A 26,830-nucleotide genomic window follows, 5' to 3' on the forward strand; every position below is an offset into this window, starting at 1 on the left:
CTGTAGGACCCACACAACTCCGGGTTCTTGTCCCGCTTGAGAATCAGCTAAATCATTGCCTGTGACATCGTCGGGCGGAGCACCCCTCTCTCCCTTGCCTCATTGAACATCCGCAACAACACTGGCCCCAATATCCCCGAGAACTTTTTATAGAACTTTACTGGGTACCCGTCCGGACCCGGGGCCTTACCCGCCTGCATGGCCTTCAAGCCGTCCACTATCTCTTCCAGCCCAATTGGGGCCCCCAGCCCTTCTACCCGCTCCACGTCCACCATTGGGAAATTCAGCCCCTCCAAGAAGTGCCTCATCCCCTCCGGCCCCGCACGGGTTTCCGACCTGTACAGCCTGCTGTAAAAATCTCTGAACACCTTATTCACCCCGACCGAATCACCAACCAGGTTCCTATCTCAGTCCTTTACTTTCCCTATCTCCCTAGCTGCCTCCCTCTTCCTAAGCCGCTGTGCGAGCATTCTACTGGCCTTCTCCCCATGTTCATAAATCGCCCCCCTCACCTTTCTCAGCTGCTCCACCTGTGGTCAGCAAACTAAACCCCGCCTGCAACCTCCGTCGTTCCCTTAATAGCCCTGCCTCTGGGGGTCTCCGCATACCTCCTATCGATCTGTAGTATCTCCTTTACCAGTCTGTCCGTCTCTGCCCTGTCAACCTTCTCCCCATGAGCCCGGATCGAGATCGGCTCCCCCCTTACCACCGCCTTCAGTGCTTCCCAAACCACTGCTGCCGAAGTTTCCCCCGTGTCATTGACCTGCAGGTAGTTCTGAATGCATTTCCTCAGCCGCTCGCTCACCCCTTCATCCGCCAAAAGTCCCACATCTAACCTCCAGTGCAGGCGCTGGTTACTGTCTTTGCTAACCTGCAGGTCATCCCAGTACGGTGCATGGTCTGAGATTGTAATCGCCGAATACCCCGTGTCCACTACCCCAGTCAGAAAGACCCTGCTCAAAATAAAGAAATCAATCCGGGAATACACTTTATGCACGTATGAGTAGAAGGAAAACTCCTTCACCCTCGGCTGTCTAAATCTCCATGGATCCACCCCGCCCATCAGCTCCATGAACCCTCTTAGTTCCTTTGCCATTGCTGGAATCCTGCCCGTTTTCGACCTTTAACCTGTCTAAGCAAGGGTCCATAAGTGTATTGAAGTCCCCTCCCATGACCAACCTGTGCGAGTCCAGGTCCGGTATCTTTCCCAGCATCCTCCTAATAAACTCCACATTGTCCCAATTTGGCGCATATACATTAATACCACCTACACCCCCCCTAGCTTCCCACTGACCATCATGTACCGACCTCCCACGTCCGAGACTATTCTACCCGCCTCAAACACCACCCGCTTATTGACCAGGATCGCGACCCCTCTACTCTTTCAATCTAGTCCCGAGTGAAACACCTGGCTGACCCAGCCTTTCCTCAATCTAACCTAGTCCGTTACCTTAAGGTGCGTCTCCTGCAACATTACCACGTCCGCCTTCAATCCCCTCGGATGTGTGAACACACGTGCCCTTTTGACCGGCCCATTTAACCCTCGAACATTCCAGGTGATCAGCCTAGTTGGGGAGCTCAGCCATCCCCTTTTTTAGGCCCGCCTCCAGCCCGTGTTCCGCATCACCACCGGTCCGCCCCAGGCAGCCGCCGACCTCCTCTCTGTCCCTCAGCTCAAGTCCCTCCCTCGTCAGCAGAACATTCACCCCCCACCCAGCAACAACACCCTGTAACCCAACCCCTTTCCTAAACCAAACATATGCACACCCCCCACTGCACTTCCGAGAGCTAGCTCACCCAGCTAGCTTGGCGGCCCCCATCCCCGGCGGCAGATAGTCTTCCACCTATTGTCCCCTGTCCCCCCCCGCTCATACAAACAAACTCCAACATCAAACAATCCCCACACAATTGCCCAACAGAAAAAACACCAAGATCAAAACAAGCACACCTCCATCCCCCAACAGTGCAAATGAAAACCTTAACTCACTCAGCTCTACTCCTGGTTCCAAATCAGTGCAAACGGCACCTCAAACCCATCTTCCGTAAAACGCAAAACGAGAAACTTTTACAAAAACAGAGAAACAAAAACATGAACGTTGCAGCCAAGTTCAAAAGTTCTCAGTCCTTCGCCAGCCCTTTCTTTCGTGGAAAGTCCAACGCGTCCTCAGGCGACTCGAAGTAAAAGTGTTGATCCTCATGCGTGGCCCAGAGACGGGCTGGGTATAACAGTCCAAACTTCACCTTTTTCTTGAAAAGGATCGCCCTGATCTGATTGAAGCCTGCCCTCCTCCACGCTCAGGTCTTGGTAAACCCGCAGGATGCTATTGTCCCATTTACAGCTCCGTATCTGCTTGGCCCACTGCAGAATACGCTCCTTATCTGAGAACCTGTGGAATCTCACCACCATAGCCTTGGGGTGGGGGGGGGGGGGGGGGGGGGGGGGCCTCCCATCCGCGGCTTCCTCGCGAGTGCTCTGTGAGCCCTATCCACCTCCAAGGGCCGGGAGAACGCCCCATCCCCCAGCAGCTTCTCAAACATGCCTGCGACGTATGCCCCTCCGGGACCCCGACAGTTCTTAGGTTCTGCCGGCGGGACCTATTCTCTAGGTCCTCCACCTTCTCCAGAAGCTTCTTTTGCTGGTCCCTCAGCATCCCCACCTCCAGCTCCACCGCAGTCTGATGCTCCTCTTGCTCAGCCAGCGCCTTCTCCACCTTCTGGATCGCCCGATCCTGGGCGTCCAATCTGAGCTCCAACCGCTCAATCAACACTTTTATTGGGTCCAAGCAGTCCCGTTTCTGCGCAGCAAAGCCCTCCTGAATGACTTGCATCAGCTGCTCCACAGACTGCTGGGTCGACAAGCCAGAGGTCCGCCCCTCCGCCATGTTGTCTCCTGTTGTAACTACAGCCCAAGTCTTCTCTGTCTTTTTGTTTCTGCCCTTACGAACACTTCTCGTCCTTTTCTCCATGCACCAAAGTGGGAGTTCAGAAGAGAATTGCCACTAACATCCGTTCGAGAATTCAAGTCCGTTAAAAAATAGGGGGAAAAGATCCAAAAGTCCGACCAGAGCGGGAGCCACCAAATGTGCGACTTACTCCTTCATAGCCGCCACCGGAAGTCCTCCGGGGCTAGAACTGGCCACACACCAGGCCGAGGGTTGCAATATAACTTGGGGGCTCAGGTCCCTGATCTTTGGAATGGCAGACGGCGATGATTGGGTTACAGTATAAATTAAAAAGACACACCAGGTTTGTAGTGGTATAAGGACGGCTCTGGAGGCTGCTGAGAGTTTTTTCAGGCGGATGACCTGTCTTTGGTTTCTTGAAAAGGGTTTCAAAACTGCAAGCTGGCGAATTGGCAGGTGAATGAAAATAGAGATGCCAGCTAAAGCTAGGAAGGCAGAGATATGTGATGTATTGGTTGAATATGTGGGTCTGTTAGAAACACAGGAGAGCCCACATGGTTCTGAGACTCAGAGAGATCTGGGTGTCCAAGAGCATGAATCACAAAAGGCGAGTAGCAGGTACAGCAAGTAATTAGGAAAGCTAATAGAATGTTATTGTTTATTGTGAGGAGAATTGAATACAAAGGTAGGGAGGTTATGCTTCAGTTACACAGGACATTGGCGAGACCACATCTGGAGCACTGTGTACAGTATTGCTCATTTACCGCCAGTCCAGCAGAACAAAACCCTCCGACCCTCCCCATTGATGAACTGTCAGAATGAACGAAATGCCGTCCTGGATGTAATTGAAGCAGAAACAATAACAGCAAAATCCAACCCCTGTAATCACTTGTGAACTTGGTGTCTCAGCAGGCGCCAAGAATCATGGATTCACTTCCCAGACTGAGAGCAGGTGAACGGTTTCTACTTAGTGTGAATCCACTGGTGACTCTGCAGGTTGGATAACCGAGTGAATCCCTTCCCACACTGAGAGCAAGTGAACGGCTTTGCCCCACTGTGACCTCGCTGATGTTTCCGCATGTTGGATAATTGACTGAAACCCTTCCCACACTGAGAGCAGGTGAACGGTCTCTCCCCAGTGTGAACTCGACGGTGTGATTTCAGGTTGGATAACTGAGTGAATCCCTTCCCACATTGAGAGCAGGTGAACGGCCTCTCCCCAGTGTGAACGCGTTGATGTGACTGCAGGTGGATTAACTGAGTGAATTCCTTCCCACACTGAGAACAAATGAACAGCCTCTCCCTGGTGTGTACCCGCTGGTGTCGCCGCAGGCCGGATAACTGAGTAAATCTCTTCCCACACTGAGAGCAGGTGAACAGCCTCTCCCGAGTGTGAACTTGGTGGTGTGTCTGCAGGTTGGATAATTGAGGGAATCCCTTCCCACACTGAGAGCAGGTGAATGGCCTCTCCCCAGTGTGAACTCGCTGGTGTGCCTGCAGGTTGGATAACTGAATGAATCCCTTCCCACAGTCAGAGCAGGTGAATGGCTTTGCCCCAGTGTGAACTTGTTGGTGTGTCTGCAGGTTGGATAACTGAGTGAATTCCTTCTCACACTGAGAGCAGGTGAATGGCCTCTCCCCAGTGTGAACTCGCTGGTGTGTCTGCAGGTTGGATAACTGAGTGAATCCCTTCTCACACTGAGAGCAGGTGAATGGCCTCTCCCCAGTGTGAATGCGCCGATGAGCTTCCAACTGTGATGGGACTCTGAATCCCTTCCCACAGTCCCCACATTTCCACGGTTTCTCCATGTTTTGGGTTTCCTCGTGTCTTTCCAGGTTGGACAATCAGTTGAGGTCTCATCCACACACAGAACACGTGCACGGTCTCTCCCTGCTGTGAATGGTGTGATGTTTTTTCAGGCTGTGTAACTGGTTAAAGCCCTTTCCACAGTCAGTGCTCAGGAACACTCTCACTCGGGTGTGTGTGTCTCGGTGCTTTTCCAGCCACACTGATGGTTTAAATGTTTTGATGCCGACAGATCGGGTAAACATTAATTCTTCTGGATTCAAAGGTCGATGATATTCAGATCGTAACAAATCAAGTGGCTCTTTCAGATCGAGACGTGACGTTTGAGATTTCTGTCTGTAATTCCTCCTCTTGTAATATCCTGCAGAAGGAGTTTACAAAATCAACTCAGTATCGGAAAAAAATTCAGAACAAACAATTCTTGTTTCTGTATAACATTCTTTCCTCTCTCATTCCCCAATACCTCATCTCCAATACCTATTCCCGATACCTAGTCTCCAGGGAGGGATGGAGTATTGGAGCAGTAAGTATAACAACCGTACCACGGGATTCACGGCCTAGTCTCCAGGGACGGGACTCGGAGAGGCGGAGTATCTGAGCTAAGAGTATAAAAACTTTACCACGGGGATTTGCAGCCTTGTCTCCAGGGAGAGGACTCGGAGGGGCAGAGTATCTGAGCTAAGAGTATAAAAACCTTAATTTGGGGATTCTAAAGTCCATGTAGACTAAATCAACCGCACTACCCTCATCTACACACCTAGTCACCTCTTCAAAAAATTCTATCAAATTTGTAAGACATGTTCTCCCTCGTTTAATCCTTGCCTCTCCAGGTGGAGATTAATTCTGTCCCTAAGAATGTTTTCCAGTTGTTTCCCTGGCAGTGAAGTTAGACTCACTGGCTTGTAGTTTCCTAGTTTGTCCCTACTTGCCTTCTTGAATAATGGCACCACATTAGCCGTCTTCCAGTCCTCAGGCACCTCTCCTGTGGCCAGAGAAGATTTGAAAACGTTTGTCAGAGCCTCTGCAATCTCCTTCCTTGCCTCCCACAGCAGCCTGGGATACATTTCATCTGGCTCTGGTTATTTATCCACTTTCAAACCTGGAGAAACTGTTCATACCTTCTCCGTCTCAATGTTAAGTTGTTCAAGCAAATCACAATGTGCCTTCCTGATTTCCATACCTACGTCATCCTTCTCCATAGTGAACACAGATGCAAAGTACTCATTTAAAGCTTCACCTGTATCTTCCAGTTCCATGCACACATTGCCACATTGTTCCGTACTCTTACCCTGGTCAACCACCTGCTCCAAATATACTTATAAAACATTATTGGATTTTCCCTTATTTTACCCGACAGTGCTTTTCCAAGCTCCCTCTTTGCTCTCCTAATTCCTTTCTTAAGTAATCCTTTGCACTTTCTATGTTTCTCTGGGACTTCCGCTTTGAGCCCTCGGTATCTGTGATAAGACTCACCTTTAATTCCTTACCCAACCCTGGATATCTCTCGACATCCAGGGTTCCCTGGACTTATTGCTCCCACTCTTTACTATCATGGGAACATAGAATCATAGAATTTACAGTGCAGGAGGAGACCATTTGGCCCATCGAGTCTGCATCGGCCCTTGGAAAGAGCACCCCACTGAGACCCCAACCTCAAAGTCAGATGCTTCAATTTTATTGGCTTGCTCCTCCTGGGCTTTCCATGAGCGAATTCAATTTATCCATTTCAAGTTGACTATGTTGTTAGTCAGTTTGCCAATACTTTGGGGTGTGTGAGCTGCATTGTTATCCTCCTGTTTTTATAGAATCTAACCCTCTTTCCCCACTCACTATGTGAACATGTTGACTGGTTGTTGAATTGCTGACATTTCATCTGGAGGCTGTGCTCCCTCAGATATCCTGTTCTGAATGAATTCCCAATGTCTGGTTGTATTTCTGCGGCAATATCTCTTGTTCTCTGGGCCCATTTCCCGCCAGTTTTTCTGCTGCTTTCATTGTTTGAAAAATGGTGAAAAGTAATAAAAATATTTACATTTGCGGGTGTCTGGCGGGAGGTGCGCGGCTTCCCTTCCGACAGGGAGTCAGGGAGCCGCTTCAGCTCTTTCCGTGCAGCCTGGTCAAGCTGCTGAGAGCTTCGGGACTCCCTGCTCGGTGTCGCCGGTCGGTGCTGCGGGTCTGACGGGGGAACAACCCAGTCAATGACCTTCCCCTCCCCCCGGCCCGTGACTGCGCATGTGCAGCGGAGCGCCCACCCCTGACCTTCTTGGGGACATATGAACCAATGGGAAGGATTGGAGGACCGGAAGGACTCTGGTCTCCCGGCCAATCAGAGCTCCGGCTTTGTGTGAACGAAGTATGAGCTTCACACAGACTGAAACATCCTCCTGTATCCAACATCTGTGAGTAAAACACCTTATTTTCTCCCCCTTTCCATTTCTTTTCTCATTCTGACCTTCAATTGGTCATTTGCAGCAACTGAAGGGAAAGGAAGTGAATCCAGGGAGGGTGCAGACTCTGGAAAGCTTGGCCCAGATCTTTCTCTCTGCCTGAAAGACATTGACATCCTTTGCTCCCTCAGCTTGACACGGGGAGAACGTGCAGACGCCGCACATACAGTGGGACCAGGTTTTTGGACCGAACCCCTGGGTGGTTCCGATGTGCTTGTCCTGGCAGGGCATCTGAGGTTGCAGATTCCTTGGCCTCCTGTAGGGTTACAACACTGGGAAAATGGTGCTAAGGTAGAGGGGCCAATTATCTCATCGAATGGTTGAGCAGGCTTGATGGGCCTAATGCAGCTCCTATTTATTCTGTGTTGAAACGCATGATAGCACAGTGATTAGCACTGTTGCTTCACAGCTCCAGGGTCCCAGGTTTGATTCCCGGCTTGGATCACCGTCTGTGCAGAGTCTGCACGTTCTCCCCGTGTCTGCGTGGCTTTCCTCCCACAAGTCCCGAAAGACGTGCTGTTCGGTGAAATGAAAAATGAAATGAAAATCGCTTATTGTCACAAGTATGCTTCAAATGAAGTTACTGTGAAAAGCCCCTAGTCGTCACATTCCAGCACCTGTTTGGAGAGGCTGGCACGGGAATTGAACCCGCACTGCTCGCCTTGTTCTGTTTTACAAGCCAGCTCTTTAGCCCTGTGCTAAACCAGCCCCTCAGTGATTTGGACATTCTGAATTTTCCCTGTGTGTACACGAACAGGCGACGGAATGTGGCGACGCGGGGTTTTTCAGTAACTTCATTGCAATGTTAATCTAAGCCTACTTGTGACAAGAAAGATTATTATTATAAAGCAGTGAGCGTGGATCTGTCAAACAGCCTGAATCAGCACCTTCAGGAAAATTGGGATGTTGATATTAAATACAGCAGGGAGCGAATGGAGAGTGTGTGGGATGGAGATTTACAACTTTTCGGAACATAGGAACTGGAGCAGACCATTCAGCCGCTGGAGCCTGTCCCACTATTCAATGAGATCATGGCTTATCTGTGACCTAACTCCATATACCTGCATTTGGCCCATATCCCTTAACCTCTTTGATTTACAAAAATCTATCTATCTCATTTAAAATGAACAACTGATCTAACTTCAACTGCAGTTTGTGGGAGAGAGTTCCAAACTTCGACAACACTTTGAGTAAAGAAGTTCTTCCTAACATCTCTCTTGAATGGTCCAGCAATAATTTTATTTTTTAATAAACATTTTATTGAGGTATTCTTGGTGTAGAAACAACAACAAAATAGAAAAGATACATGAAACCATAAACATCGTGCAAAAACCGTTTACCTTTGGTACAGGTCTCACCCTCATTGACCCCCGACTCTAACCTAACCTACTCTCCCCCCCCTCCCCCCGTCTGCTGACAATTAATTTTCCGCAAGGAAGTCGACGAACTGTTGCCACCTCCGAGTGAACCCGAAAAGTGAACCTCTCAAGGCAAACTTAATTTTCTCCATACAGAGAAAGCGAGCCATGTCCGATAACCAGGTCTCCGACTTCGGGGGCTCTGGGTCCCCCCATGCCAAAAGTATCCGTCTCCAGGCTACCAGGGACGCAAAGGCCAGAACATCCGCCTCTCTCTCCTCCTGGATTCCCGGAACGTCCGACATCCTGAAAATCACCACCTCTGGACCTAGCGCCACCCTTGTTTTTAACACCGTGGACATGATGTACACAAACCCCTGCCAGAATCCCCGAAGCTTTGGACATGTCTCAAACATGTGGACATGGTGCACCTATCCTCCACCTAAAAGAATCTGATCATCCGGGCCACTGTCATGTGAGCCCGGTGCACAACCTTAAATTGTATCCGGCTGAGCCTGGCACATGTTGCAGACGTGTTGACTCTAAACGCGTCTGCCCATAAACCATCCTCTATCTCACATCCCAGCTCCTCCTCCCACTTATGCTTCAGCTCGTCGGTCTGCGTCTCCTCCAACCCCATAAGCTCCTTATAGATGTCCGAGATGCTCCCCTCCCCTACCCACCCTCTGGAAATTACCCTGTCCTGAATCGCCCTCAGCGGGAGGAGCGGGAAGGTTGACACCTGTTTACGAAGGAAGTCCCGCACCTACAGATACCTGAATTTGTTTCCCCTCGCCAGCCCAAATTTTTCCTCCAGCACCCTCATACTCGGGAAACTCCCCTCTATGAACACATCCCCCATCCTCTCAATCCCCACTCTCCGCCATAGCTGGAACCCCCCATCCATAGTCCCCGGGTCAAACCGGTGGTCAGCACAAATTGGAGCCCAGACCGATGCTCCCACTGCTCCCACATGCCACATCCACTGGCCCCAAAACTCTCAGGGCCGCCACTACCACTGTACTGGTGGATTACCGTGCCAGCGGGAATGGCAGAGACGCAGACTGGTGCCCTTACAAGAAGCCGCCTCCTTACGCACCCATGCCGACTCCTCCCCCACCACCCACGTCCTGATCATGGCTATGTTAGCTGCCTAGTAATAATTGCTAAAATATGGCAGCACCAGCCTGCCCTCTCCCTGGCTCCGCTCGAGCATTACCTTCCTTACCCGCGGGGTCTTGCCCGCCCAGACGAAGCCCGTGATCACCGTGTTGACCCGCTTAAAAAAGGAACGCAGAATAAAAATGGGGAGACACTGAAATACAAATAGGAACCTCGGGAGGACCGTCATTTTCACCTATTGCACCCTCCCGGCCAGAGACAACGGGAGCGCGCCCCTTCTCCGAAAACCGTCCTTCATTTGGTCCACTACCCGGGCCAGATTCAAGTTATGCAGCCGGTCCCATTCCCGTGCCACTTGGATGCCCAGGTACCTAAAACTACTCCCAACCGACCTGAACGGCAGCTCCCCCAGTCACCCCTCCTGTCCCCTCGCCTGAACCACAAACATCTCACTCTTATCCATGTTTAGCTTATACCCCGGAAACCGGCCGAATTCCCCGAAAATCTTCATGATTTCCTTCATCCCCTCTACTGGGTCCGAAACGTACAGAAGATCATCCGCATAGAACGAAACCCTGTGCTCCACCCCCCCTCCCCCCACCCCCGACCAGTCCAGCTCCTTGAAGCTCTCAGAGAAATGCCAGCGGCTCTATAGCAGCACAAGCAGCAGTGGGGAGAGGGGGCATCCCTGTCTCGTCCCCGGGTGCAGTCCAAAATAGTCCGAAGTTGTCTGTTCGTCCACACACTTGCCACAGGAGCCTGATACAGTAACCTGACCCAGTCAATAAAGCCCCGCCCAAATCCAAACCGTCCCAGTACCTCCCACAGATAATCCCATTCTACCCGATCAAAAGCCTTTTCTGCATCCATTGCAACCACTACCTCAACCTCCCTACCTTCTATGGACATCATGATCACATTTAACAGCCTTCTTACATTGGCCACCAACTGCCTATCCTTAACAAACCCCTTCTGGTCCTCCCCAATAACGTCTGGAACACAATCCTCAATCCTGGAGGACAAGATTTTGGTCAGCAACTTGGCATCCACATTCAACGGGGAGATCAGCCTGTAGGACCCACACAACTCCGGGTTCTTGTCCCGCTTAATAATCAGCTAAATCATTGCCTGTGACATCGTCGGGCGCAGCTCCCCTCTCTCACTTGCCTCATTGAACATCCTCAACAACACCGGCCCCAATATCCCCGAGAACATTTTATAGAACTCTACTGGGTACCCGTCCGGACCCGGGGCCTTACCCGCCTGCATGGCCTTCAAGCCCTCCACTATCTCTTCCAGCCGAATTAGGGCCCCCAGCCCTTCTACCCGCTCCACGTCCACCATTGGGAAATTCAGCCCCTCCAAAAAGCGCCTCATCCCCTCTGGCTCCGCAGGGGGTTCCGACCTGTGCAGCCTGCTGTAAAAATCTCTGAACGCCTTATTCACCCCTACCGAATCACCAACCAGGTTCCCATCTACGTCCTTTACGTTCCCTGTCTCCCTAGCTGCCTCCCTCTTCCTAAGCCGCTGTGCGAGCATTCTACTGGCCTTCTCCCCATGTTCATAAATCGCCCCCCTCACCTTTCTCAGCTGCTCCACCTGTGGTCAGCAAACTAAACCCCGCCTGCAACCTCCGCCGTTCCCTTAATAGCCCTGCCTCTGGGGGTCTCCGCATACCTCCTATCAATCTGTAGTATCTCCTTTACCAGTCTGTCCGTTTCTGCCCTGTCAACCTTCTCCCCATGAGCCCGGATCGAGATCAGCTCCCCACTTACCACCGCCTTCAGTGCTTCCCAAACCACTGCTGCCGAAGTTTCCCCGTGTCATTGACCTGCAGGTAGTTCTGAATGCATTTCCTCAGCCGCTCGCTCACCCCTTCATCCGCCAAAAGTTCCACATCTAACCTCCAGTGCGGGCGCTGGTTACTGTCTTTGCTAACCTGCAGGTCATCCCAGTACGGTGCATGGTCTGAGATTGTAATCACCGAATACCCCGTGTCCACTACCCCAGCCAGAAAGACCCTGCTCAAAATAAAGAAATCAATCCGGGAATACACTTTATGCACGTATGAGTAGAAGGAAAACTCCTTCACCCTCGGCTGTCTAAATCTCCATGGATCCACCCCGCCCATCAGCTCCATGAACCCTCTTAGTTCCTTTGCCATTGCTGGAACCCTGCCCGTTTTTGACCTTTAACCTGTCTAAGCGAGGGTCCATAAATTCATTGAAGTCCCCTCCCATGACCAACCTGTGAGAGTCCTGATCCGGTATCTTTCCCAGCATCCTCTGAATAAACTCCACATTGTCCCAATTTGGCGCATACACATTAACTAATACCACCTACACCCCCCCTAGCTTCCCACTGACCATACTGTACCGACCTCCCACGTCCGAGACTGTTCTACCCGCCTCAAACACCACCCGCTTATTGATCAGGATCGCGACCCCTCTAGTCTTTGAATCCTGTCCCGAGTGAAACACCTGGCTGACCCAGCCTTTCCTCAGTCTAACCTGGTCCGTTACCTTAAGGTGTGTCTCCTGCAACATTACCACGTCCGCCTTCAATCCCCTCGGATGTGCGAACACACGTGCCCTTTTGACCAGCCCATTTAACCCTCGAACATTCCAGGTGATCAGCCTAGTTGGGGGGCTCATTGCCCACTGCCCCCCCCCAGCCATCCCCTTCTTTAGGCCGCCTCCAGCCCGTGATCCACGCCTCCACCGGTCCATCCCCAGGCAGCCCCCGCCCCTGCCCTCTCTGTCCCTCAGCCCAAGTCCCTCCCTCGTCAGCAGAACATTCACCCCCCCTCCACCCCCCCAGCAACAACACCCTGTAACCCAACCCCTTTCCTAAACCAAACATATGCACACCCCTCATTGCGCTTCCGAGAGCTAGCTCACCCAGCTAGCTTGGTGGCCCCCATCACCAGGGCCAGATAGTCTCCCACCTATTGTTCTCTCCCTCCCCTCCCCCCGCTCATAAAAGCAAACTCCAACATCTAACAATCCACACACAATTTCCCTACAGAAAAAACACCAAGATCAAAACAAGCACACCTCCATCCCCCAACAGTGCAAATGAAAACCTTAACTCACTCAGCTCTACTCCTGGTTCCAAATCAATGCAAACGGCACCTCAAACCCATCTTCCGTAAAACGGAAAACGAGAAACTTTTTACAAAAACAGAGAAACAAAAACATGAACATTGCAGCCAAGTTCAAAAGTTCTCAGTCCTTCGCCAGCCCTTTCTTTCTTGCAAAGTCCAACGTGTCCTCAGGTGACTCGAAGTAAAAGTGTTGATCCTCATGCCTGACCCAGAGACGGGCTGGGTATAACAGTCCAAACTTCACCTTTTTCTTGAAAAGGATCGCCCTGATCTGATTGAAGCCTGCCCTCCTCCTGGCCACCTCCACGCTCAGGTCTTGGTAAACCCGCAGGATGCTATTGTCCCATTTACAGCTCCGTGTCTGCTTGGCTCACTGCAGAATATACTCCTTATCTGAGAACCTGTGGAATCTCACCACCATAGCCCTCAGAAGGCCTCCCATCTGCGGCTTCCTCGCGAGTGCTCTGTGAGCCCTACCCACCTCCAAGGGCCGGGAGAACGCCCCATCCCCCAGCAGCTTCTCAAACATGCCTGCGACGTATGTCCCAGCGCCGTTCCTTCGGACCCCTCCGGGAGCCCGACAGTTCTTAGGGTCTGCCAGCGGGGCCTATTCTCTAGGTCCTCCACCTTCTCCAGAAGCTTCTTTTGCTGGTCCCTCAGCATCCCCACCTCCAGTTCCACCGCAGTCTGATGCTCCTCCTGCTCAGCCAGCGCCTTCTCCACCTTCTGGATCGCCCGATCCTGGGTGTCCAATCTGAGCTCCAACCACTCAATCGATGCTTTTATTGGGTCCAAGCAATCTCGTTTCTGCGCAGCAAGGCCCTCCTGAATGACTTGCATCAGCTGCTCCACAGACTGCTGGGTCGACAAGCCAGAGGTTCGCCCCTCAGCCATGTTGTCTCCTGTTGCAACTTCAGCCCAAGTCTTCTCTGTCTTTTTGTTTCTGCCCTTACGAACACTTCTCGTCCTTTTCTCCATGCACTGAAATGGGAGTTCAGAAGAGAATTGCCACAAACATCCGTTCTACAATTCAACTCAGTTAAAAAATAGGGGGAAAAGGTCCAAAAGTCCGACCAGAGCGGGAGCCACCAAATGTGCGACTTACTCCTTCATAGCCACCACCGGAAGTCCTCCGGGGCGAGAACTGGCCACACACCAGGCCGGGGGTTGCAATATAACTTGGGGGCTCAGGTCCCTGATCTTTGGAATGGCAGACGGCGATGATTGGGTTACAGTATAAATTAAAAAGACACACCAGGTTTGTAGTGGTATAAGGATGGCGCTGGAGGCTGCTGAGAGTTTTTTTCAGGTGGACGGCCTGTCTTTGGTTTCTTGAAAAGGGTTTCAAAACGGCAAGCTGGTGAATTGGCAGGTGAATGAAATTAGAGATGCCAGCTAAAGCTAGGAAAGCAGAGATATGTGATGTATTGGTTGAATATGTGGGTCTGTTAGAAACACAGGAGAGCTCACATGGTTCTGAGACTCAGAGGGATCTGGGTGTCCAAGAGCATGAATCACAAATGGCGAGTATACAGGTACAGCAGGTAATTAGGAAAGCTAATAGAATGTTATTGTTTATTGTGGGGGAATTGAATACAAAGGTAGGGAGGTTATGCTTCAGTTATACAGGACATTGGTGAGACCACATCTGGAGCACTGTGTACAGTATTGCTCATTTACCGCCAGTCCAGCAGAACAAAACCCTCCGACCCTCCCCATTGATGAACTGTCAGAATGAACAAAATGCCGTCCTGGATGTAATTGAAGCAGAAACAATAACAGCAAAATCCAACCCCTGTAATCACTTGTGAACTTGGTGTCTCAGCAGGCGCCATGAATCATGGATTCCCTTCCCAGACTGGGAGCAGGTGAACGGTCTCTACTCAGTGTGAACTCGCTGGTGTGACTGCAGGCTGGATAACTGAGTGAATTCCGTCTCACACTGAGAGCAGCTGAACGGCCTCTCCCCAGTGTGAACTCGCTGATGTTTCCGCAGGTTGGATAACTGAGTGAATCCTTTCCCACACTGAGAGCAGGTGAACGGCCTTGCCCCAGTGTGAACCCGCTGATGTTTCCGCAGGTTAGATAACTGAGCAAATTCCTTCTCACACTGAGAGCAGCTGAACGGCCTCTCCCCAGTGTGAACTCGCTGATGTTTCCGCAGGTTGGATAACTGAGTGAATCCTTTCCCACACTGAGAGCAGGTGAACGGCCTTGCCCCAGTGTGAACCCGCTGATGTTTCCGCAGGTTAGATAACTGAGCAAATTCCTTCTCACACTGAGAGCAGCTGAACGGCCTCTCCCCAGTGTGAACTCGCTGGTGACTTCGCAGGATGGATAAATTAGTGAATCCCTTCCCACACACAGAGCAGGTGAACGGCCTCTCCCCAGTGTGAACTCGCTGGTGTGTCTGCAGGGTGTATAATTGAGTGAATCCCTTCCCACACACAGAGCAGGTGAATGGCCTCTCTCCAGTGTGACTGCGTCGATGAACGTCCAGCTGAGATGGGACTCTGAATCCCTTTCCACAGTCCCCACATTTCCACGGTTTCTCCATATTTTGGGTCTCCTCGTGTCTCTCCAGGTTTGACGATCAGTTGAAGCCTCGTCCACACACAGAACACGTGTATGGTCTCTGTCCGCTGTGAATGGAGTGATGTTTTTTCAGGCTGTGTAACTGGTTAAAGCTCTTTCCACAGTCAGTGCTCTGGAACACTCTCACTCAGGTGTGTGTGTCTCGGTGCTTTTCCAGTCACACTGATGTTTAAAATGTTTTAAAGCTGACAGAACAGACAAAAATTTCTCCTTCTAGATTCAAAGTCCGGTGATATCCAGTTCCAAGGAATTGAAAGACTCAGTCAGATTGAGACGTGACGTTTGAGATTTCTGTCTGTAATTCCTCCTCCTCTAATATCCTGTAAAAACAATTAACAAATTACATCACTGTCAGTACAGGATAGAAATTCAGAACAGACAATTCTAGTTCCTAGAGAACATTCTTTCCACTCATTCCCCAAACGCTGTAAATCTCCATCCCACTCTCCCTCCATTCTCACTCTGCTGTATCTAATATTCACCCTCCCAATTCTCCTGAAGATGCTGATTCAGACTGATTGGCAGATCCCTGCTAACTGCTTCCTGTCCTGGAAACAGAGACCATTACAAATAGGAGCTGCAGTTGGCCATTCGGCCTATCGAGCCTGCTCGTCTATTCTGTGGGATCATTGGTCGGTCTATGTCAGCGACATTATCCGTGTTATTGACCAGAGGCAGAGTGAGCTGACTCAATATCTGTGAGCTCATGAGGCCGAGCTGTAAAACACCATGAAGAGACTTGATGATCCGGAGGAGAGAATCCTGAACGTTGAGCCTCGGCGGAGGCAAGAATTCAATCCTTGGAAAACTGGCTGAGTGGTGTGGTGGACTCCTGGAGAACTTGGAGAACCGAGGGTCAGAGAAAGAACATCCGAGTCGTCGGCCTGCCAGAAGGTGTGGAGGGTAAGGCCCCCGTTAGGTTCTTCGAGGACCGGCTGCCACGTTTTCTCAAGCAGGATGTGAAGCCTTAGCGTTTCAAATTAGAAAGGGCATCGGATCCTGTCTTTGAGGCCGAGGGATAGTTTTCATCCCAGGCCTGTAATCATTCCCTTCCACAACTTGAAGATCACCAGAGGGTCCTGGAGACGGGTACGGTGAGGTGAGACCTGGCTCCGATCTCACCTTACAGTGAATTATGTCACTTTATCCTGTGACCCTGAAAATTGTATCCGACAACTCCGTCAAGTCTTTCAATAATCCTAATACTGCCTTGGTCTTCGCTAAATCCTTGAAGGGCAAGGATTGGAGCGCTGATTTGCAGCTCAGACTAACTCAGGCTCTAATCTGAACTCTTTCCCTATCATGGATTTGTTGTCTGAATTTGTTATCTTTTATCCTGTTGAAGGGAGTTGTTATTCTTCTCCTCGAGTGTTCCAGGGACTCGTGTTATCTTATCTCAGTTATGGTAGATGTGCCGTGTGCTTATTATCCATTGTCTTTCTTCTATTATCCAAGTGTTAATCATGGCAGAACTGAGTGCTGCCATTGCTGAAGGGGGTTCCACTGTGCTAAAGTGGATTGGTCACACTAAATTGCCCCTTAGTGTCCAAGATGTTCAGGTTAGGTGGCTTGACCATGATCAATGCACCGGGTTAAGAGAATAGGATGCGGAGTGGGCTTCAGTGAACTGTTCTTTCCAAGACTCACGGCAGACTTGAGGGGTGAATGGCCATCTGCATTCTTGGAGTTCTCTGTCATTCATTTTGTGTTATTCACTTTCATTTGTATATCTGGTTAGTCTGTTTTGTCATATTTTACAAACTGAATTGTTATCCTCTGTTTTTAGAAACTCTTACCCTCTTTCCCCACTCACCATTTTAACCTGTTAACTGGTTGTTCAATTGATCTGGCATTTCATCTCGAGGCTCTGGTCGCTCAAATATCCTGCTCCAAATTAATTCTGCAATGTGTTGCTTGGATTTATGTTGGCAATATCTCTTGTTCCGCTTTGTGCCCATTTTCCACCATTTTTTCTGTTACACTGTTGCACTCATTGTTTAAAAAATGATTTTAAAAAACAACAATTTATTAAAAATTTGTCCACCTCATCCGTGAATATATTCAATGACCCCCACACCCCACTGGTCCCTGTGGAAGGGGCTGGTTTAGCACACTGGGCTAAATCGCTGGCTTTTAAAGCAGACCAAGGCAGGCCAGCAGCATGGTTCGATTCCCGTACCAGCCTCCTCGAACAGGAGCTGGAATGTGGCGACTAGGGGCTTTTCACAGAAACTTCATTTGAAGCCTACTTGTGACAATAAGCGATTTTCATTTCATTCATTTTCATTTTATTTTCAAGAGAAATCCAGAGACTAATAACCCTCTTGAGGGAAGAGATGACTGGAAATATATAACAAAGCTACAGCACAATATTACACAACTGGAAATAATAATAAATGTACTTTATAACAGAACCATAAATAATATATCTAATCTGTACCATATAACAACACAAGACATATCTCTGTCCGATATTAATTTACTGTCCCCTTAAATGTCAGCCATCTCCTGGGGAAAGCAGCCCTTTAATTGTGAACATTGGGAAAGAGACCATCCTTTTAGCCAAACAAATAAATGTGTCAAGCTGAGGGAGCAAAGGATGTCAATGTGTTTAAGAGAGAGAGACCTGGGCCAAGCTTTCCAGCGTCTGCACCCTCCCTCGATTCACATCCTTTCCCTCCAGAATGAGAAAATAAATGGAAAGGGGGAGAAAATAAGGTGTTTTACTCACAGATGTTTGAGAAAGGAGGGAGGTTTCAGTCTGTGTGAGGCCCCAGTTTTGCTCATTGTCCAGCTTCCGCATTCAGACAACGGGGGAGCTGATTGGATGGTGGAAAAGAGTCCTTCCGGTTCACCAACTCTTCCCATTGGTCAACAACCTGCCGGTGCATGCATAGGAATGCACGGTGACGTCTCAGGGTTCCAGTGCGCATGATCGGCGCACAGACACAGCAGCTCCGCCCCACTCATTGTTCCCCCTCCTCGAGACAAGGTGTCCAGGCAACTGTCTGACAGCTCCTGCCAGAGCGAGAAGCCTCTCGGTGATTTTCCCTCCCCCGGCCCGGGACTGCGCATGTGCAAGAGAGAGGAGAGGCTGCGCATGTGCGAGGGAAAACCCACTCCCTGACCGTCATGCTGAGGTATCGACCAATGGGAATCGTTAGGACCGGAAGGACTCCATTCCTCCATCCATTCAGCGCGGGCTTTCTGCGAATTGAGATTGAGCTTCACACCGACTGAAACTTCCTCCTGTCTCCAACATCTGGGAGTAAAACACTTTCTTTTCTCCCCCTTTCCATTTCTTTTCTCATTCTGACCTTCAATTGGTCACTTACAGCAACTGAAGGGAAAGGAAGTGAATCCAGGGAGGGTGGAGACTCTGGAAAGTTTGGCCCAGATCTCTCTCTGTAACATCAGAATTAGGACCAGGAGTAGGCCATCTGGCCCCTCGAGCCTGCTCCGCCATTCAATGAGATCATGGCTGATCCTTGGACTCAGCTCCACTCTCCGGCCCATACACCATACCCCCAAATCCCTTTATTCTTTAGAAAGGCATCTTATCTTTTTCTTAAAAACGTTTAAAGAAGGAGCCTCAACTGCTTCACTGGGCAAGGAATTCCAGAGATTCACAACCCTTTGGGTGAAGAAGTTCCTCCTACACTCCATCCTAAATCTACCTCCCCTTATTTTGAGGCTATGCCCCCTAGTTCTGCTTTCCCCGACCAGTGGAAACAACCTGCCCGCATCTATCCTATCTATTCCCTTCATAATTTTATATGTCTCAATAAGATCCCCCCGCATCCTTCTAAACTCCAATGAGTACAGTCCCAGTCTACTCAACCTCTCGTCATAATCTAATCCCCTCAACTCTGGGATCAACCTAGTGAATCTCCTCTGCACTCCCTCCAGTGCCAATATGTCCTTTCTCAGGTAAGGAGACCAAAACTGAACACAATACTCCAGATGCGGCCTCACCAACACCCTTTACAATTGCAGCATAACCTCACTAGTCTTCAACTCCATCCCTCTAGCAATGAAAGACAAAACTCAATTAGCCTTCTTAATCACCTGTTGCACCTGCACACCAACTTTTTGCGACTCATGCACCAGCACACCCAGGTCCCTCTGCACAGCAGCATGTTTTAACATCTTACCGTTTAAATAATAATCCATTCTGCTGTTATTCCTTCCAAAATGGATAGCCTCACACTTGGCAACATTGAATTCCATCTGCCAGACCCTAGCCCATTGACCTAACCTATCCAAATCCTTCTGCAGACTTCCGGTATCCTCTGCACTTTTTGCTTTACCACTCATCTTAGTGTCATCTGCAAACTTTGACACATTGCACTTGATCCCCAACTCCAAATTGTCTATGTAAATTGTGAACAACTGCGGGCCCAACACTGATCCTTGAGGGACCCCACTAGTTACAGGTTGCCAACCAGAGAAACACCCATTTATCCCCACTCTCTGCTTTCTGTTAGTTAACCAATCCTCTACCCATGCTACCACTTTACCCTCAATGCCATGCATCTTTAGTTTATGCAGCAACCTTTTGTGTGGCACCTTGTCAAAAGCTTTCTGGAAATCCAGATATACCACATCCATTGGCTCCCCGTTATGTACTGCACTGGTAACGGCTTCAAAAAATTCTACCAAATTAGTCAGACACGACCTACCCTTTGTGAACCCATGCTGCGTCTGCCCAATGGGACAATTTCCCTCCAGGTGCCCCGCTATTTCCTCCTTAATGATAGATTCCAGCATTTTCCCTACAACCAAAGTTAAGCTTACCGGCCTATAATTACCCGCTTTCTGCCGACCTCCTTTTTTAAACAGTGGTGTCACGTTTGCTACTTTCCAATCCTCTGGGACCACCCCAGAGTCTAGTGAATTTTGATAAATTATCACAAGTGCGTTTACAATTTCCCTAGCCATCTCTTTTAACACTCTGGGATGCATCCCATCAGGGCCAGGAGACTTGTCTACCTTTAGCCCCATTAGCTTGCCCAATACTGCCTCCTTAGTGATTACAATCATCTCAAGGTCCTCACCTATCATATCCTTATTTCCATCAGTCACTGGCATGTTATTTGTGTCCTCCACTGTGAAGACTGACCCAAAAAACCTGTTCAGCTCCTCAGCCATTTCCCCGTCTCCTATTATTAAATCTCCCTTCTCATCTTCCAAAGGACCAATATTTACCTTAGCCACTCTTTTTTGTCTTATATATTTGTAGAAGCTTTTACTATCTGCTTTTATGTTCTGAGCCAGTTTACTTTCATAGTCTACCTTACTCTTCTTTATGGCTTTTTTAGTAGCTTTCTGTTGTTCCCTAAAGACTTCCCAGTCCTCTAGTCTCCCACTAATTTTTGCCACTTTGTATGTTTTTTCCTTCAATTTGATACTCTCCCTCACCTCCTTAGACAGCCACGGTCGATTTTTCCCCTTTCTACCGTCTTTCTTTTTTGTCGGTATGAACCTTTTCTGAACACTGTGAAAGATCGCTCGGAAGGTTCTCCACTGTTCCTCAACTGCTTCACCATGAAGTCTTTGCTCCCAGTCTACCTTAGCTAGTTCTTCTCTCATCCCATTGTAATCGCCTTTGTTTAAGCACAAAACACTAGTGTTTGATTTTACATTGTCATTCTCCAACTGTATTTTAAATTCCACCATATTGTGGTCACTCCTTCCAAGAGGATCCCGAACTATGAGATCATTAATCAATCCTGCCTCATTACACAGGACCAGATCTAGGACCGCTTGTTCCCTTGTAGGTTCCATTACATACTGTTCCAGGAAATTATCCCGGGCACATTCTATAAACTCCTCCTCAAGGCTGCCTTTACCAACCTGGTTAAACCATTCGATATGCAGATTAAAATGTCCCATGATAACCGCTGTACCATTTCTACATGCATCCGTTATTTCTTTGCTTATTGCCTGCCCTACCATCCTGTTACTATTTGGTGGCCTATAGACTACTCCTATCAGTTACCTTTTCGCCTTACTATTCCTAACACATTGACACCCTTTGCTCCATCAGCTTGTCACATTTATTTGTCTGGCTAAAAGAATGGTCTCTTTTATAATGTCCACTATCCCCTGACGCTCTCAGTCCATCGCCAATGGTTCTTTTGCCAGGACAAACAGCAGCAGGAGAGTGGGCACCCCCGCCTACTCCCCCAGTGCAGCCTGAAATAATCTGAACTCACCGGTTCGTCCGTAAAATGCCACCGCTGCCTAGTATAACAACCAGACCGAGTCCACAAAACCTGCCCAAATCCAAACCGCCCCAGGACCTCCGACAAATAGTCCCACTCCACTCGATCAAAGGTTTTCTCTGCATCCATTGCGACCACCACCTCTACCTCTCGTCCCTCTGGAGGTATCATGATCACTAGCCTCCTGATGTGGACCGCCAGATGTCTTCCCTTCACAAACCTGTCTCGTCCTCCCCTATCACCCCGGGACACAATCCTCTATTCTCGAGGCCAAGATTTTAGCCAACATTTAGCAGGGAGATCGGTCTATGTTCCAGGGACAGGATCTCTAAAGGGACAGGATCTCTGTTCTGTTCCAGGGACAGGGTCTCTCTGATTAAAGGGACAGGATCTCTGTTCTATTCCAGGGACTGGGTCTCTCTCTGATTAAAGGGACAGGATCTCTGTTCTGTTCCAGCAACAGGGTCTCGCTCTGATTAAAGGGACAGGATCTCTGTTCTGGTGATGGTATGGCCAGGGGGGGCCACAGACCCGGCTATGTATTTCGTGGAGGCCGGGAGCTTTTTGTGGCGTGGCTGCCAACCCCTCACCGGTCGCAGCATCGGTGAGGGGGTTGCACCGATTGTTTCCATGTAAAATGCCACAGATCCTCCGCACTTAGCCTCGGAATTGGAGAATTTGGTCCAGGATCTCTCACTGATTAAAGGGACAGGGGCCGGGATTCTCTGCTTGCCGACGGCGATTTTGTAATCAGCGATTAGGCAGAGAATTCCTTTTTCCGACTGAATCGGGGGTGGCGGCGGTTTTTGGATGCTCCGCCCCCTCCAAAACGGCAACATCTAGGAGTAGCCGCATGCCATTGGGACGGCCTCAGGATGTTAGCTGAAGGCCCTCCCCTGATGCTCCGCCCCCGATGGGCCGAGTGCCCGACCACGCAGTTGACGTGTGGGCCCAGCCGTGCGACAACCTGCGTGATGGCTGCGCACTGTGTCCAGCAGCTCCACAGTCAGCAGGAGGTGTGGGGGGCAGGGGGGTGGGGAGCCTTGCTGCTGGCCGGGGCGGGGGGGGGGGGGGGGGGGGGCTTCAGCGGGGGGAGGTCCAGGGAGGCACTATCTGGCAGATCAGGTCCACGCGTAGCCGACATGTTGTACAGCGCGACTGCTGCAGGTCGTCGCCATGCGCATGTGCGGCCACGAACCCGGCAATTCATTTTGTGGAGGCCGTGCGTTTTACGTGGCGCGGCTGCGAGCCCCGCACCGGTCAGAGGATCGGTGCTGGGACCTCGCCCATTTTCCCACGTAAAACGCCAGATTCTCCAGACAGGCCCAAAATCGGAGTATGTTTCAATTCTCTGAATAACTTGCACAGAAAAAGGTAAGATGAAATAAAGAGGTTGGTTTATTTTTACACACACGGGGGCGAGAGGGGTTTCCCAACACCCACCCACTTTTGCATTCGTACAATAAACGGGGGATATGGAAAAAGGAAGAGGGTTCCGGGAATGACCACAATAAAATCCAAGACATGGTTTTCCATGTGTCCAGAATCCGAAGTCTAATGGAATGTTCCTTCAGAGGGAGGTTCACTGTTACGGGAAATCCGTCTTTCCAGCAGTGAGACTTCCACGATGGGGGAAGACACGGAGAGTGAGTCGGTCTGGGAGGAACAAGAGCCAATGTTTCTGCCATTTGCAGGTTTTTTAATTTATATTTTTATTGATGTTTTTCCCTTTTAACAAATATCCAGCAAAAGCTCAGGATTGGTGCAGCACAGCAGAAATGTCTCAGCAATACAGAAATACAGGAGAGGACAGGAGGACGACAATACAGATGGATCAGTATAATCATTAAGCTTGGTGCATCCGTGTGTACCAATGGATATCCTGGAGAACAAGGGCGAAGAAGAAAAAGCCATGAAAACATGGTGAAACGGTGCACACCTTCTCACGTAGCGAGTGCTCGCATCGCCCACCAGAATCCAGGATAAGATCACCGTGCCAGGTTCAGGCGGGTGTCAGAACACATCTCCCCCAGCTCCAGTCACACCAGAGGCATCAATAACACATCCTTATGTCCCCTTCTCGGGTACAAGACCTGTCTATACCTTTGCAGGAACCAGTCAACGATTTTTTTTTTTACCCCAAAATAACAGACATAAATTTCAGGAAAAAATCAACAAGGACACTCGACCCACAGAACAATCATCATTCAACACAATTACACAGAGAAGACCAGCAAATATTCATACAATCGGTTCAAATTCTAATTGATGCAGCTTCCAAGAGACTAACAATAACAGGATTTAAAAAAGTACTACCAAAAGCAGAGGATCTCAGGATAACAGGGACCAAGATACAGCCCTGAGCACACGGTCCCCTGATGTACGCCCCTCACAACAAGCTCATTTGAAACCTCACTCAGCCTCTCAGGACACCCCGGCCAAGAAGGAACCTCCCAAGCAAAAGGGGGCAACAGGAAAGTGACCACAGTACAAGACCTGGCCCGGCCCTGTACACCCTCGTACACAGGAGTCAGGCAAGCAAGGATAGTCACACTGTGCAGGACTCACCCAACCTCACTCCTCTCTCACCACATCCGAGGGCAGCGCACACAAGAAGATTCACACCGTCCTCCACCAAGGAGATTCCACCCACAAGGAGAGGAAAATTCGTCAAGACCATTATTTTCAACTGTATTAATCTTAGACATTTTAGTAATTCATTAGTGTAGTGTTAGTAATAAATAACTATGTTTATGAAACAAAGTCAAATGTTCTTTATTCACACTACAATATCAAGATTCAACATCAGCCCAATGAAAGAACATTGCACCGTGCACCGTCACAAAAAGGATACTCGGGGCAGAGCTGCGTAGCCTCATTGGCGTCAAAACACTGCCTCCCCACGGGAGACCCTGCTTCAACAAGGAGGGCATTCAGGAAGTCACTATATAATCCCACTTGGAGCAGGGTGCCTATCTCTCCCCTCAGCCTCACCCTCAGACCCAATGAGGGCTCCAACATCATTGATCCACAACACTCAGAACTCTCACTCAAACCCTCCAACCCACAGGTTACTACCTGCCCAGACCCTATCCAGAGAGGATTGATTGATGATTTGATTGATTGGTTTTATTGTTACGTGCACCGAGGTACAGTGACAAGTATTGTTCTGCGTACAGTCCATACAAATCGTTCCATACATGAAAAACAAAACATAGGACATAGATAAATACACAATGTAAATACATAGACACAGGCATCGGGTGAAGCATACGGAGCGCAGTACTACTCAGTGGAGAAGGTGTGTGAAGAGATCAGTTCAGTCCATAAGAGAGTTATTCAGGAGTCTGGTGATAGCGGGCAAGAAGCTGTTTTTGATCTGTTAGTGCGTGTTCTCAGACTTTTGTATCTCACTGACCAATAGAAGAGGTTGGAAGAGAGAATAACCCGGGTGGGAGAGGTCTTTGATTATGCTGCCTGCTTTCCCAAGGCAGTGGGAGGTGTAGACAGAGTCAATGGATGGGAGGCGGGTTCGCGTGATGAACTGGGCTGTGTTCATGACTCTCTGTAGTTTCTAATGGTCTTGCCACGAGCAGTTGCCATACCAGGCTGTGGAGGAGGAGCAGACCAGGGGCCTCCAAAGGGGACAACTCAGGAAGGGAAACTCACTCCACCACCCAATAGACCCTCCGCCCGAGCCAATAAACAGAGTTACTTCTGCCCTGCCCGATCAAGTGACCACTGCCACTCCCAGGCAGCCAAGAGAATATTGAAGAAGACAAGTGGAACAAGGATTAACTGACCACACGCAGTTCCTCGTGCTCACTAGTCCCCTTGGTTCTCTCGTGTTTTTGGGACGATTTCTGTATCTTCCTCCGTGAAGACAGATACACATTGTTTAGTTTCTCTGACATTTCCTTATTCCCCATTATAAACTCTCCTGTCTCTGTCTGGAATGGACCCACATTGGTCTTTGCTAATCTTTTTCTTTTCACATTCTCAAAGGAGCTTTTCAAGTCGGTATTTTGTTTCTCGTCAGTTTGATCCCATATTCTATTTTCTCTTTATCAATTTATTGGTCCTCCTTTGCTGAATTCTAAATCAATTACCAATCCACAGGCGTACGGTTATTTTGGCCTCTTTATGAGCCTCTTCCTTTGATCTAATGGAATCTTTAAATTTTCTCGTTAGCCACAGTTGCATCACTTTTCCTGTGGCTTTTTGTTCCTTAAAGGGGTCTACATTTGATGTCAACATGTAATAATACTTTAAAAATTAGTGATTGCCTGTCTATTGTCATACCTATTGTTGTAATGTCCCAATCTACCACAGACAACTTGCCTTTCAAATCTCGACAGTTTTCTTTGTGAAAAACACATGGATAAATTAAACAAAGGAACCATGTAGCCACCATAGCCCATCTTCATGGCAACGTGGCATGCTTTCAGAGGTTCCAAACAGAAATGGGAACTAAATATCTTCCAACCACTGTTGCTATATTTACTTGCTATAAATATGGCAGCTAATAAGGTTGCCCTTCTTAATCTCGATATGAATAGGATATGCTTTCAGAGTCGCCAGGTATCAAATGATACCGCCACAAGGTTCAACCAGATATCGATCAAAGACCCAAACAACCAGTTAGTTAGTTCAAGATCAATAATACTTTATTTACACACAAGATTAACTTACACATGCAACATAAACACAAGCTAAATTACACCTATCACTATGACAACCTGTACTTAACTTCAGGCACCCGGCTTAGGTCAGAGGAACAGTGGCCTTTGTTCGAATCTGGATCTGCTGGGTCTGGAGAAGTAACTGAGGTTCAGCTAGGCTCATCCGTCTGGTAGCGAGCGTTGAACTTGAACTTGCTAAAGTTATACATTGAGTATAAGAATTGGCAAGTCATGTTGCAGCTGTATAGAACCTTAGTTAGGCCACACTTGGAGTATAGTGTTCAATTCTGGTCGCCACACTACCAGAAGGATGTGGAGGCTTTAGAGAGGGTGCAGAAGAGATTTACCAGAATGTTGCCTGGTATGGAGGGCATTAGCTATGAGGAGCGGTTGAATAAACTCGGTTTGTTCTCATTGGAACGAAGGAGGTTGAGGGGAGACCTGATAGAGGTATACAAAATTATGAGGGGCATAGACAGAGTGGATAGTCAGAGGCTTTTCCCCAGGGTAGAGGGATCAATTACTAGGGGGCATAGGTTTAAGGTGAGAGGGGCAAGGTTTAGAGTAGATGTACGAGGCAAGT

General features: G+C 49.2%; 2 protein-coding genes and 1 long non-coding RNA gene across 7 annotated transcripts in view; 1 reads left to right on the top strand and 2 right to left on the bottom strand.

Moving 5' to 3' along the window:
- The window catches only part of LOC140420395 (uncharacterized), a 32,089-nt gene extending 13,825 nt beyond the window's left edge, over positions 1 to 18,264 (bottom strand). The window contains exons 1-3 of one of the 3 annotated variants that reach the window (XM_072504409.1): positions 18,070 to 18,264; positions 17,152 to 17,319; positions 12,733 to 15,658 (exon numbers count right to left, since the gene is read on the bottom strand). The gene's annotated coding sequence lies outside the window, so the exon portion shown is untranslated. Of the gene's footprint in view, positions 1 to 1,987; positions 2,429 to 12,732; positions 15,659 to 17,151; positions 17,320 to 18,069 lie in introns of those variants that run through there. The other 2 variants (XM_072504406.1, XM_072504408.1) reach the window with 2 other exon arrangements.
- Positions 2,421 to 6,896, bottom strand: LOC140420401 (uncharacterized). 2 transcript variants are annotated; one of them, XM_072504413.1, is made up of 2 exons: positions 6,743 to 6,896; positions 2,421 to 5,071 (listed from the first exon to the last, which is right to left on the bottom strand). In XM_072504413.1, the coding sequence occupies exon 2, from the start codon at positions 4,710 to 4,712 to the stop codon at positions 3,867 to 3,869; it is 846 nt and encodes a 281-aa protein (XP_072360514.1). In that variant the 5' UTR covers positions 4,713 to 5,071; positions 6,743 to 6,896; the 3' UTR covers positions 2,421 to 3,866. The 2 variants fall into 2 exon arrangements, with proteins under 2 accessions (XP_072360514.1, XP_072360515.1); XM_072504414.1 differs by lacking the exon at positions 6,743 to 6,896 and adding an exon at positions 6,541 to 6,731.
- LOC140420414 (uncharacterized) lies at positions 18,194 to 24,328 on the top strand. 2 transcript variants are annotated; one of them, XR_011946354.1, is made up of 2 exons: positions 18,194 to 18,478; positions 23,312 to 24,328. It is a non-coding gene; the product is annotated as an uncharacterized lncRNA (long non-coding RNA). The 2 variants fall into 2 exon arrangements; XR_011946353.1 differs by lacking the exon at positions 18,194 to 18,478 and adding an exon at positions 18,533 to 19,268.
- Positions 24,329 to 26,830: the final 2,502 nt, after the last annotated feature.

This window comes from Scyliorhinus torazame, chromosome 5, assembly GCF_047496885.1.
Source record: "Scyliorhinus torazame isolate Kashiwa2021f chromosome 5, sScyTor2.1, whole genome shotgun sequence".
In the NCBI taxonomy this organism is placed as follows: domain Eukaryota; kingdom Metazoa; phylum Chordata; class Chondrichthyes; order Carcharhiniformes; family Scyliorhinidae; genus Scyliorhinus; species Scyliorhinus torazame.

Coding starts and splice junctions, on each gene's coding strand:
- LOC140420401 (XM_072504413.1), bottom strand. CDS start 4,712: ATGGAGAAACCGTGGAAATGTGGGGACTGTGGGAAGGGATTCAGAGTC.